Raw genomic sequence first — 13,888 nt, forward strand, 5'->3', positions numbered from 1 at the left:
TGCAGTAGGAAGAACCCTCTACAACAGGCCTCAATCTCCTTTACCCTTGCTTGATATGTCTTTTTTATTCTGCAGCCCATAATACCTTCCAGTATAGCATCCAGTTATTGATTTATTCATGCTGGGGAAAGAACCTGGGCTTCATACATTCTAAGCTCTACCCCAGGGCTATACCACACCTTACTTAATTGATTAGTTTGTTAATTTACATATTTTTGCAGTGTTAGGGATTGAGCCAGAGCCTAGTATACTCTAGGTAGGCACTCTACCAATGAGCTACATCCCACACTTCTAATTCAGTTATTTACAATGTTCAATATTTAATCATTTCTTCTGCTAAAATATAGGCTCCCTGCTGACAGGCTGCTATGGATATATTCCATCAGAATAGAACAGTGACCTGCACACGGTAATATAGGCTTAGTGAATGACTACATAGAATGACATCTATTGAATGGTAAACATAGGTTAATTAATGAAAAAGAAAGTCGCTAACAGATGTGCTGGCTCATGCCTGTAATCCAGCCCTCTGGGGGATGAAACAGGAGGTCTGCCATCAGTTCTAGGCTGGCTTAGGCTACAAAGTGAGAACCCATCAACTCAAACAAAATAGAACAGAAAAGACAAAACAAGGAGGTTGCTGAACAGTGGTATAATGTGATCCAATTTTTATTAAAATAATGTTTTAGTAAAAGTGATGTGTATATGCATATATACCATAAACATACATACAAATACTGTAAAATGCAGTGGAATTTTTTAGAGAAAAGTTCCATTTCTAAGCTGTCCATATTGCTTAAAATTTTAATATTGGTATGGATATTAAATATTGACAAAAGAAGTCAGTCATGGTGGCGCACACACCTTTAATCCCAGCACTAGGGAGGAAGAGGCAGGTGGATCTCTGTGAGTTCAAGGACAGCTGGTCTACAAAGTGAGTTCCAGGACAGCCAGAGCTACACAGAGAAACCCTGTCTCAAAAACAAAACAAAACAAAAATTTTAACAAAGGGGCCGGAGAGCATCATCGGTGAAGAGCACTGGTTACTCTTCTAGAGGTCCTGAGTTCAATTCCCAACAACCACATGGTGGCTCACAACCATCCATAGTGAGATCTGGTACCTCCTCCTCCTCCTCCTCCTCCTCCTCCTCCTCCTCCTCCTCCTCCTTCTTTTTAAAGATTTATTTAGAGGTGCCAGATCTCATTACAGATGGTTATGAGCTACCATATGGGTGCTGGGAATTGAACTCAGGACCTCTGGAAGAGCAGTCAGTGCTCTTAACCTCTGAGCCATCTCTCTAGCCCCCATGGCACTCTCGTCTGGTCTATAAGCATACACGAAGGCAGAATACTGTATACATAATAAATAAATAAATCTTAAAAAAAAGTTAAAAAAGACATGGAGCAAAAAAAAAAATCCCATAAATTGCACTTGGAAGTATAATTTGGGACAACTACTTTGGCAACCATTAATCATTATGCAGTAAAGTCAAAAGTGTATGTTCTCTATGACTCACTATTCTACACTTAGGAATGTATTCTGGTAGAACTTACACATGTGTTCAGGAAATTATATAAGGATCTTTACAGAAGTGGTCATTGTGGTAAAAAACAAAAAACAAGAAACAAATCAGGCCCCTTGAGGCAGCTGATGGCTGGTCACTAGAGCAGATAAACTGGTCTGGTCACACAGTGAAGAACTATACAGCAATACAACGCCCAGCTCCAGCTACACATAACAATGCTCACCATGCTCAAAGGTGCCAAACAAGGTGGCTGACATCTGCAATCCCAACACTTGGGAATCTAAGACAGGAGTTTGAGGCCAGCCTGGGCTACATAGAAAGCTTCCAGTTCTTTAAAATAAGAAATTAAGTAAAAAAAAAAAAAAAAAAAAAAAAAAAAAAAGTCATTTGGCACTCGGGAGGCAGAGGCAGGTGGATCTCTGTGAGTTCAAGGCCAGCCTGGTCTACAAAATGAGTTCGAGGACAGCCAGAGCTGTAACACAGAGAAACCCTGTCTTGAAAAAAAAAATCATTTGAAAAAGTATTCTATAACTTCCAGGTAAATGATAAGAAAAACTAATGTGCTTTTTAAAATTATATTCATTTATTTTGTATATGTGTATGTGTAGGTGACTGTGTGCTAAGATACGTGTGTGTAGGGGTCCAGAGACAAATGGGAGTTAGTTCTCCCTTCCCTCCATGTGGGTTACAGGGATCAAACTCAGATGATCAGCATCAGTGGCAAGTGCCTTTTCCCACTGAGCCATTTTGCTGGACCTAAAACACATCTTGACGTTATCAGTAAAGTAAAAAACCCCGTTGAGGGAATTTTGTCTGTGGTCTGCTGTTCAATAGTCAGGCCTCGGTTCGGGAGGCAGGGTTTCACATTCAGCTGGCTGGAATGGTTCATGGTGTTATCTGGTGGACTCAGACAAAAGAAAGTAATCCACACCACACCACACCACACCACCCCATACCGAAGATTAGGCGGGACTGGAAGGTTGCCTGGTCTTTTTGAGCTGGGACAAGAATCCTAGTCGTTTGCGATGATCTCAGGTTTCTGCTCAAAGAGTACACAAGCTCCGGAACAGAAGCTAGTCCAGCCGCCTTATGCATTCCTTCCTAGCCGGCTGAGCTTGAGCTGCCTTGGTGCCGCACCTGCTCCACCTGCTGGTCGAACATTGTCACTACATCTGATTACCTTTGCACAACACCATCCTTCCAGCATTGGAATCAGATTGACTGATAAGATACATGCTTTGGGAAAACTTACTAATAAAAATAATAAAAAAAATTCAGACACAGAGGAATTTAGATCAGATCCTATCGCACCATTACATAATGAAATTGCAAAGGAACAGCCCAAGTTATCAGAAAACCAACTTTAATCTATCCAATCACCATATAGGAACAACCTATATGAACGGGTATCCCCAACGCTATGGAAGAGCCTATGACTGGAATCCTGTCAAAATGTTAGACTTGAGGAGATTTAAGGAAGCAATAGTTTAATATGGTATGCATTAGCTTTTGTGAGACAGATGTTAAACTCATGGGCAACTAGTAACAGAACTATTCCAAAAGTTTAGAAATATTTGGTTACAGAAATATTAGAAGCTGGTCCTCAGTTACATTGAAGACTTGGTGGAAAGATGAGGCTAGGGTCATCAAACAATGAAGTAGGACTAGAGGTACTGAAATTTCCCAAGATCAATTTCTCAGAGAAGGCAATTATGCTATATAAGACAGTCTATATATGATGAACATACCTTGGCTCTATGCCATATAGCAGCTTTGAATGCTTGGGATAGGGTTGAAGAAGCTGGAAAGAGGTCTGAGTCATTACTAAAATTATACAGGGCCCAAAAGAAGCCTTCACTGATTTTTTACAAAGATTGACTTCAACTGTGAATAGAATGATATCAGATCCAGAAGTTAGACAAATATTAATTGAATCCTTGGCTTTTGAAGATGCTAATTCATAATACAAAAGGATAATCAGGCCTTTAAATGCGAGATCAGCACCCATGGATGAATGGATCTGAAATACAAATGACACTGAATCTCATACTCATGATGATACTTAGATAGAAGAGGAGTTTCCAAAAACTTTAAGAAAAATCAAAATGTCAGATTTAATTGTGTTAAACAAGGTCATCTAAAAAGGCTAATAGACAAGGTATTCCTAGAAACAGGTTTTTTTTTTCCTCTAGAAATAATCCAACCAGAAGGCCCCAGCCTTCTGGAATATGCAGAAGGTGCGGCAAAGGCCCACACTGGACAAAAGAATGCAGACCAACAAGGGGCCTCTCACAGGCTCTCATGTCAAATTTGGTTCAATCATTTCCTGTCACCATGGGGGGAACTCCTCCACTGAGCAATTAAAGGGCCTAATGGTGCACAGCTTCAGTAGGTAAGACAAAATTTTCAGGAGAGACCATAAAACAAGTATTTTGGCAAACTTCTATAAACGACCAAAGACCTAAGCTTAAAGCATTGTAATTGAAGGTTTGGTTGGCATAGGGGAAGATGTAACCATAATTTCACCAAAATCTTGGCATCCAGATTGGCCTCTTTAGGAGGTAAATGTTCAACTTCTTGGGATTGGAAATTTAGCTCAGGTAAAACAAAGTTCCAGATGGGTCAAATGCACAGGGCCAGAAGGACAGATTCAAAAATTAAAACCATATGTGGCTAAACATAACAATGAATTTAAGGGGATGTTGCTGTGGGATAATGCTCTTGTACACTGTAAAGATTTGTCACTAGAATTGGTTTAATAAAACACTGATTGGCCAGTAGCCAGGCAGGAAGTATAGGTGGTATGAACAGACTAGGATAATTCTAAGAAGAGGAAGGGCAGAGTCAAGAGTTGCCAGCCAGGCACAGAGGAAGCAAGTTTTGAGAAAAGGTACCAAGCCACATGGCTAAACATAGACAAGAATTATGCATTAATTTAAGTATAAGAGCTATTAGTAATAAGCCTGAGCTACCAGCTGAGCATTTATAAATAATATTAAACCTCTGAGTCAACTATTTGGGAAGCAGCTGCTGGGTATTTGGGAAAAAGCAAGAGAGAAACATTCCGCATATAGGATGTGATTTATTACAACAGTGGAAAACACAGATCAACATTCCTCCAATCTCAAAAACAAACTGCAGAAAATGCTACTGAGAGAAATATTAGATGGTATTCTGGAGAGCGGCCACAGACACTTCATGTTGTACATAAACAGGACACAACAGCTGGTAATCTCACAAGGGTACTAACAGCACTACCTTTAAAATGGCTGACTGACAAACCATTTATCTGGGTGAAACAATGGCCTTTAATATCAGAAAAATGACAGGCATTAGAACAGTGGGTACAGGAGCATCTAAATGCTCAACATATTGAAGAATTGACCAGTGCTAGGAATTCTCCTATATTTGTCATTAAAAAGAAATCCGGAAAATAGAGAATGTTAATAGATTTGAGAGCCATAAATAAAGTAATTCAGCCCATGGGCTCCTTACAGCCTGCAATACCCTTGCCTTCTCTAATATATAAAGAATGGTCTTTTATAGTGATTGATTTAAAAGACAGATTTTGTACTAGATTTTTTTTTTACAAGAACAGGATAGAGAAAATTTTGCCTTCATGGTGTCTACTTATAACAATTCCCAGCCTGTTAAAAGGAATCATTGGAAAGTTCTCCCACAAGGGATGTTAAACAGCCCCACCTTCTGTAAATATTTTGTACAACAGCCATTGGAAACAATTTGTAAACAGTTTCCTCAATTATAATTTACCATTATATGGACGATATCTTACATATTACAACTTTATTGTCCATGTTTTTACCAGGCTCTTTGCAGTTGGTTGTTGGTTATTTTGTTTGTTTGTTTGTTTTCTGAGACAGGGTCTCACTATGTAGCCCTGGCTTTCCTGGAACTCACTATGTAGACCAGGCTGGCCTCAAACTCACACAGATCCTCCTGCCTCTGCCTCCCAAGTGCTGAGACTAAAGGCATGTGCTATCATACCCAGCTGTTGGTATATGCTTTAACAACAGATTCTCCAAATGCAGTCTGATTTTTTCTTGTTTATGTGTTTTCATTTTCTTCAGTGCTAAGGATCTAACCCAGGATACTATGCATTTTAGGCAAGTGTTCTACCACTGAGCCCAGACCTAAGTGTAAGTGACCATTGATGGCTCTTTTCATTTACATCAATAAGTAAGACATAACTACAACAACAAAGACATGGTCAAACTATTGACAATGTAAATTTTGCAGACATAACACTTTGTGTGTGTAGTAGTCATGGCTGGCAGCAAATTCATGATGTGGCTGAGGGTGACCTTGTACTTCATATCCTCCTGTCTCTGTTTCTCAAGTGCTAGGATCACAGGTGTGTGCCACCATATCAGAAGTGAGACATTTTAAAATTTAATCTCTAATAAACTTTTTTCTATCATTAGGTTTGGATAATCAACAAATCAATAAATCAAGTTCTCCTTTGCCACATATGCCAATTTTATGGTGTAAATACTCCAAAATCAATGTTTCTCTTGGAAACAATCTGTGTAGTGGTATATATACTATCTTATCACATTCTACTGATGAGGTATTTCATGTATATAGGCAATCACAAATGTTCAGAAAATGGTAAATGTAATAGAAGCAGGAAATGAAAAGTTTTATTTTCAGCATATTTTCTTTTACTTTGTGGCTATATAATTTAATGTTCTAAATAACTATATTTACCCAATTTGCAAAATTATTGAAAACTTAACAGCTGGCTCTTTCTCTAGCACATCACTGGCTTGTCTTATTACTGAACTGGTAGAGTTCTTTAAGTGTATTCTAGTTTAGCACTTACAGGAAACCATGGAGTTCACCTGGCCTTGAGAGGCACGTGTCATAGGTTTTTCAGGTTAGAGTCTGTGGCTCCTGGGCATTGTGTGCCTCAGTTCCTGAGAAGTCAAGGGACTCCTTCAGGCAGTGAAGCATTCAGACAGCTTTGTGTTTCTCTTCATGTTGTTGCCTTAGAAGTCAAGGAAGCATGGGAGCTTGACAGGACGATTGTCTTGGACATTAATCTTGTGTACCCCGTGTAGCTTGCAAATGTCACTGTATCCTGACAACTACCGTAGTACTGATCCTGGCAATCGCCATTATATTGTTTCTGATAAAGGTACAAAAAGTCTTTTTGCTCTCAAGAAGATTATCCCAGTCTCAGTCTTGCTGTGGCCCCTCCAACCCAAGCCTGGTTTAATTCCCGGACCAGCTATATCAGGTAATCTTGGCCTGGTACGTAAGCACAGGCCTTACAGGCACACCCAGGATTACTGTCTGGGATATTGAAAATATCTGTCAAATTGCCCAGTGCAATGCAGCTACCCTGGCTGAGCTAGTGAGCACGTGAAACACAGCTAGCACAGCTGAGGAGCCGAAGTGAAATAGCTGCATGGGGCTAACGACTACTATATGGAGGGTGATACTCACTAGACACGGACCTGACTCTCTCCTACACAGCTGACTAATACTTGGGGCAATACTAATGAGAAGAAGCGTTCTTATACTCTGCATCCTCACAACAGTTAAAAGCAGACCGTAGTCAAAATGCCTGAGCTGAAATATTTCCTTCCTTTTAAAGAGCTGATAGCACCACCACACACTTGACAAAATAATGACAAAAAAGTAAATGAAATCATGTATGTAGAATGCTTAGTACTCTTTCCAACTGTATTGTAAATGCTCAGTAATTGGAACTACATATTAGTTTTGGCTTCCATTTTGAGTCTGTTAAATTTGCAGATCAGGGCATCCCTCAGTCCTCACCAGAGAAGCTTCTTCTTGCAGTAGATGGCAACAGAGAAACCTACAACTGATAGACGTACAGAGAATAAGAGACTTTGGAAATCTCAGCCCTAAATGGGATGTCTATATCATACTTCTCACCTCAAGGCTCAGGGATCTACGTGGGAGAGGAATAGAAATATTTTAAGAGACAGACGTGGTGAATGGCTTCAAGGAAAGAGTGTTTTCCAAACACAACAGGTGAGATGCAGTATGAACCTACAGAGATTTGTGAGAGCATAAACAAGATCTGCAGAAGCCCAAGCGATACAGAATCCCAGTACAGAGTAGGGGAAGTAGGCACAGAAGACCCACCCCTAGCAGCTATTCATAACTGGTAGCTAGTGGGAGAAGGAAAATCAGTTTTTTTTTTTTTTTTTTTTTTTTTTTTTTTTTTTTTTGGTTTTTCGAGACAGGGTTTCTCTGTGTAGCTTTGCGCCTTTCCTGGGACTCACTTGGTAGCCCAGGCTGGCCTCGAACTCACATAGATCCACCTGCCTCTGCCTCCCGAGTGCTGGGATTAAAGACGTGCGCCACCACCGCCCGGCGAAAATCAGTTTTTTCAATGGAGTGACTCTGGGTGTATCAACCACTCTCCAGGGCAGGACTCCATGCTTAGTTTGTTTTTGATTTTTTAGAAAGGCAGAGAAATTGAGCATGAAGTTGGGTGGGTAGGGAGTTGGGGGAAGGGAATGAGTATGATGAAAATACATTGTAAAGCCGGGCAGTGGTGGCGCACGCCTTTAATCCCAGCACTCGGGAGGCAGAGCCAGGCGGATCTCTGTGAGTTCGAGGCCAGCCTGGGCTACCAAGTGAGCTCCAGGAAAGGCGCAAAGCTACGCAGAGAAACCCTGTCTCGAAAAAACCAAAAAAAAAAAAAAAAAAAAAAAAAAAAGAAAGAAAATACATTGTATGAAATTCTCAAAGAATAAAGTATTTTTTTAAAATGGTCTTCAGAGTTACTGTATCGCTCACTGGTTTGAAAACTGGGTAAAAAAAATTCACTCATAAGTCAGTTATTAACAATCTAGGTAATCCTTCAACCATCATTCCCAAAAGGGGTTAAAATCATGTCACCCTAGCCTTCTCCTCCCTTCTCTGGGCTTTAAAATTGGCCGGGCTGCGGGAGAACCCCGTGATTGACAGGGCGTCCAGCCAGTCACTGGCACTGGCCAATCAGAGGCGGCCCCGTCTCAGGCCCAGCCCAAGCCCCTGTCCAATCGCGTCCGGGTGGCGGCCAGAGCCGGACGGTTGGGAGGCGGTCGGTTCCAAGTGGGCCGCGGCGCGGGGGAGACGGCGGGTTGGCCGGCCGGAACCCCGAAAGCGGTTCGCACGCCACGCGTGGAGCCCGCACACCGCGGCTGCTGAGAACCGCCCTGCCCGGCGGGACCGGCGAGACTGACCTTGGCCGGGAGCCCATCCTGGCAGGCGGCGTGTGCTGTGGGTCCCTGGCGTCCCCTCCGGCGCGCTCTTGGAGCCACTTCCCAGAGCGGAAGTCTGCCTGCTCTGGCTCCGGTGGGACCTGCTCGGAGGAATGGCGCCGCCGGGTGAGACGTTGCGCATGGCTCAACAGTGGGGCCCCGCGGCCGACACGCCTTGGGGAGCGGGGCGTCGCCCGCGGGAGGCTAGTGCGGACCACACGGGCGCCGCCCAGGCGCTGTTCCCCTCCCCTACGGGGCAGGGGCATGGGCATGGGCTCGGGCGCTTTCGGGGTCGTAGGTGTGACGGAGGGCTGCGAGTTCTGGTGAAGTGCTGCCGACCCGAAGGGTTGCTGCGGAGGGGGAGCGTGCAACGCGTGGCTACGGGTCCCCGCGAGGCCCAGCGCGAACCGCGGTAGCGCGGACCCAGGCCCGGCCGCCTTCATTCATTTGAGTGGTGCCGGCGGCCTGCAGCCGGTCTGGGAGTCACCCTTGGCGTCCTGGAAGCCTTTGACCATGTCACTGGACTTTGTTTGGGCCCTAGGTTCCTTTTCACTGACGGGCACAGGAGACTCACCTAGCCGAAAGCCTAGGCTATGAAGGGATACTAGAGGCGCAGACTTGTAACTGGCCGCATACTCATTGTGAGACCAGGTGCCAGGGACTTATCCCCTCTGCGCCTCAGTTTCTCGATTGGTATCTGCTTCGTAAGAGCTGTGTTAAATGGTATTCTGTGCTTGCTTTCTAACAGTGCAGAGCAAAATTCGATGCTTGGTAGATTTTGAATGGACACAGTAGTGTGGAACCTCGTGTCATCTTTTTTTTTTTTTTTTTTTTTTTTGGTTTTTCGAGACAGGGTTTCTCTGTGTAGCTTTGCGCCTTTCCTGGAACTCACTTGGTAGCCCAGTCTGGCCTCGAACTCACAGAGATCCGCCTGGCTCTGCCTCCCAAGTGCTGGGATTATAGGCGTGCGCCACCACCGCCCGGCATCGTGTCATCTTTTTAAAAATCACTATTTGGGTGTATATCTTCTATTCCCCCGGAATCCCAGAGAAAGGAACTAACTCGGGAACGCAGTGAACAAAACTTGCCATTTCACTGATTTGCTGGTTAAAGTCAGAATGTGTATTGAAACTGTCTCAAGTGTGAGTCTCAGGTGTCTTAGGGCAGGGACAGGTAACTTAGGAACCTTAATTTTTTTTTCTATTTTTAGATAGGGTCTAGGGAGCTGGGGAGCTGGGTTCAGTTCCCAGCACTGAGAGAAGAACAAGTTCACGGCACGCAGGAGCATTCACTATATATTGATGAATACTGCACACTATAGAGCTCTTTGCTCTTTTAGTTTAGGCTTGGGGCCTTAGAGGTCCTATGCATCACCCAGGGAATGGATTCTACACTAAGCCATTGCCACTACACATACTGGCTTTTAAGTTTTTAAAGAGCGTTCACGTTTAGGTTAGCAAACACACAGAGACTTAAATGAAACTAGTGTTCATAGAAGAGTGAGTCTCTGTGAGCTATGCACCTTTTCAACATTGAAAAAAAAAAGTAGGGGGCTGTCAAGGTGACTCCGGAGTGAATGTTCTTGTCATTAAGCCTTATTGCTAAGATGACTGAGTTCGATCTTCAGGTGGAACTGCATGGTAGGAGGAGAGAACTGACTCCCAAGTTTTCCTCTGACCTCCGTATGTTCACACCCCTGACCCCAATTTAATTTATTTTTCTTAAGGGGAATGTGAATGAACTCCGTAGTGTTGACTGAGTTTGACTCCAACCAAGACTGGCCTCTTGTAAGCGACTCAGTTCTCTTCCTTGTAAAGTAAGCCTTTAAAGGAGTCTAATCCAGCTTGAGCGATAGGCAAGGAGCTAGGCCATTGACGTTAGTCTTGTAACTGCCTTTTAATGCTTTTAACTTGGGTGACAGACGATTCACTTTTTCATGACACAGGCCGTTCAGATGCTCCCTGGTCTTTGTTTTTAATGAAAGATGGCAGATGCCATTCCTACAGGTTCTTCTGTCCCCTGGGGGGGGTCACAGATGGGACTAGTTTTTCTTTTTCTCTTTCCCTTTATTCAGGGCATACCATACCTGGCTGTCTGTAAGACTTGGAAATACTGAGATAAATATGAGAAATAGTCTTTAGCCTCCAGCTCCTAGAGGCTAGGAGCTTACTGTTTAGCAGAGAGAGCAGCCCTCATATTCTTTCTTGTTATTGTTGTTGTTTGGGGCTCTTTTGGGGGGTTGTTTTGTTTTTTGTTTTTTTACCCACCCACACCCACCCCCTGCCCCCCCAGAGACAGGGTTTCTCCATGTAGTCCCGGCAGTCCTGGTACTTGCTTTGTAAACCAGGCTGGCCTCAAACTCAGAGAGATCCACCTGCCTCTGCCTCCCGAGTGCTGGGATTAAAGGCGTGTGCCATCACCGCCGGCTCTCCCTTGTACTCTTAACTGTGGGAAATGCAGTATAGACTTCCCGGAGTGGCTTCAGCAGCAAGCACAGTAATGGAAGCAGCTGACCTCTACCTGGTGCTCCCTACAGACCAATCATTGTTCTAAAAGCATTCTCCTTTAACTCCTAAGGAGCCCAGGCATGACACTTGTCATCTGCTTTATGCTTGAGGAGGCTGAGGCAGTTGCTGAATAACTTAATTGTGGTTCCTATATAGGCCGGAGGCTAGGTCCTTCATTGTACTGGGGCCTAACTCAAGAAAAGCTTCTGGAAGAAACGTAAGCCGAAACCTGAAAGGACACATCATGCGAAGTTGAAGTTGAGGCAAACCTAAAGAGTGTTGTTGGGTAGGGAGGAACATGGCTCCTTGAGGAACAGGCTGGAAAGTGAAAGTTGTTGGAGTGGGTGAGGGAGGAGTTTGGTTGAGAAGGAGACAAGATACAAGGATTCAGGATTGGTTCTGTCCTGAGACGTTTTAAATGGGAATGGTGCTTTGGTGTTCTTCAGATTTTAGAGCTTTCATGAAAGACTGTCCTGGTAGTTGAAGATGGGGGTCCTCATTCCCCATCTCTTGAGTAGTCTAGACCTGTGTTCTCTACCCATTCCCACGTGGTTAGTCTCCCAGTCCTTGCTGCATCATACTATGACGAGGAGTAATGTGGCATGTACTTAACTAGCCATTTTCCTCAAAGGTTCAAGCGCTGTCTTCCTGTTGGCCCTGACAATCATAGCCAGCACCCAGGCTCTGACACCTACCCACTACCTCACCAAGCATGATGTGGAAAGACTGAAAGCCTCTTTGGATCGCCCTTTCACAAATCTGGAGTCTGCCTTCTACTCCATCGTGGGACTCAACAGCCTTGGGGCACAGGTGTCAGATGTCAAGGTAAAGCTGCCTTTCTTCTGTTTACAGTGCTTTAGGAGAATCTTAATCTCTCACATGCTCCTCTTGTATACTTTAAAACAAACCCTTGCTGGTGTGAGTATTACTGCATTTAATGCAACAAATACTTCTTTCAGTCTGAGGTTGGTTGTTTACTTAATGTATGTCTCACCAGGTGGGTATTTCTTCTTCTTCTTTTTTTTTTTTGATATGAGTACTCTGTCTGCATGTATGCATGTATGCCTGCATGCCAGAAGAAGGCATCAGATCCCATTACAGATGGTTGTGAGCCACCATGGGATTGCTGGGAATTGAACTCAGGACCTCTGGAAGATCAGCCTTAACTGCTGAGCCAGCTCTCCAGCCCCAGTCATCTTCCCAGCCCCAGCTGGGTGTTTCTAAGGGAAAGGAGGAAAGAGAGTCAGAGCCTCTGGAATCTACTAGAACTCTTATCTGTGAAACTACTCAATACAGCATGGACTTGGTTTGTGTACTTCTTAACCACTGAGCCATCTCCTCAGCCCCACATGTGCTTGGAAAGTGCTAGGTGCATGGCTCAAAGGAGCTCAAGGTGGAGGACTCAACAAGCATTAATCATCGAGAGTCATTGTGTGGGGCAATTTGGACGAAGTCTACTTTTGGTGATCAGAATACATTGCATTTGAAATGTTTTCTGGCTTGAGGAACTGTCGTTGGTTTTTTTGTTTTTGTTTTTTTTACTGTTTGGAGGCCTGCCCCCCAGCTTGCAAGTAAATACACAGAGACTTACTCTTCCTTATAAATGTCCGGCCTTAACTTGGCTTGTTTTTAGCCAGCTTTTCTTAACTTAAATTATCCAGTCTACCTTTTGCCTCTGGGCTTTTACCCTTCTCTATTCTATATCCCTTTCTTTCCTTCTTACTCTGTGACTGGTTGTGTGGCCGGGTGGCTGGCCCCTAGTGTCCTCCTCCTTTTCTCTTTTCATTGCTCCTCCCTCTTCTCTTGAGCCTAGATTTCTCCTTCTATTTATTCTGTCTGCCTGGCAGCCCTGCCTAGCCCTATCCTGCCTAGGTATTGGCTGTTCAGCTCTTTATTAGACCATCAGGTGTTTTAGACAGGCACAGTAACACAGCTTTACAGAGTTAAACAAAAGCAACATAAAAGAATGCAACACAACTTTGCACCATTAAACAAATGTTCCACAGCATAAACAAATGTAACACATCTTAAACTAATATTCCACAACAAGGAACAGCTAAGGGGGTGTGTAGTCATTACAAAATCATGGACAGTTAGGCTAAGACATTTTCTATGACTTCATAAGAAATTACCATAAATTTAGGATTTATAAACCACCTATTTGTGCAGCAAAATGGCTCAGTGAGTAAAGGTACCTGTTGCCAAAGCTGATGACCTGAGTGAGTTCAGCTCTCAGAACTCACGGTGGAGGGAGAAAACCAACTCCTGCAGGTTGTTGGTGACAAAGATGAGGCTCGGTTTGTCAGCCTTGTCTGCAGAAATCTTTGCTAGCTGAGCTATCTCATTGACACTGGTACTACTTTTCATTATAGCGTGCATCCTTGATTTGTCACAGTGTACCCTGATGTGGCTCTGCTTCTTCCTCGGGGGTCATATGTACATTGGTCCATGAGGGTGCAGGAAGCAGAAGTGGGGAACAGTGTTTGGATGGCTGTGGGTATGATGGAGACAGCCCTCTGGGGTATGACTTTGGTGAATCAGCTCAGCTTTATTCCAGAGTATCGGGAATAGGATTGGGAGGCCTGGGGACAAACCCTAATTTGCATTAAGT

General features: G+C 43.8%; 2 protein-coding genes across 12 annotated transcripts in view; one reads left to right on the top strand and one right to left on the bottom strand.

Annotated features, from left to right (window-relative positions):
* The window catches only part of Mroh8 (maestro heat like repeat family member 8), a 74,728-nt gene extending 65,582 nt beyond the window's left edge, over positions 1 to 9,146 (bottom strand). For 5 of the 10 annotated variants that reach the window (XM_037205386.1, XM_037205387.1, XM_037205384.1 and 2 more), the window contains exon 1: positions 8,753 to 9,143. In XM_037205386.1, the coding sequence (XP_037061281.1) occupies positions 8,753 to 9,042 (290 nt within the window). In that variant the 5' untranslated portion in view covers positions 9,043 to 9,143. Of the gene's footprint in view, positions 1 to 8,752 lie in introns of all 10 variants that reach the window. The other 5 variants (XR_005091426.1, XM_037205390.1, XM_037205388.1 and 2 more) reach the window with 3 other exon arrangements.
* The window catches only part of Rpn2 (ribophorin II), a 56,149-nt gene continuing 50,846 nt past the window's right edge, over positions 8,586 to 13,888 (top strand). For both annotated transcript variants that reach the window (XM_028855624.2, XM_028855626.2), the window contains exons 1-2: positions 8,586 to 8,896; positions 11,909 to 12,102. In XM_028855624.2, coding sequence (XP_028711457.1) covers positions 8,884 to 8,896; positions 11,909 to 12,102 — 207 coding nt within the window. In that variant the 5' untranslated portion in view covers positions 8,586 to 8,883. The remainder of the gene's footprint in view (positions 8,897 to 11,908; positions 12,103 to 13,888) is intronic.

Source organism: Peromyscus leucopus, chromosome 4, assembly GCF_004664715.2.
Source record: "Peromyscus leucopus breed LL Stock chromosome 4, UCI_PerLeu_2.1, whole genome shotgun sequence".
Taxonomy (NCBI): domain Eukaryota; kingdom Metazoa; phylum Chordata; class Mammalia; order Rodentia; family Cricetidae; genus Peromyscus; species Peromyscus leucopus.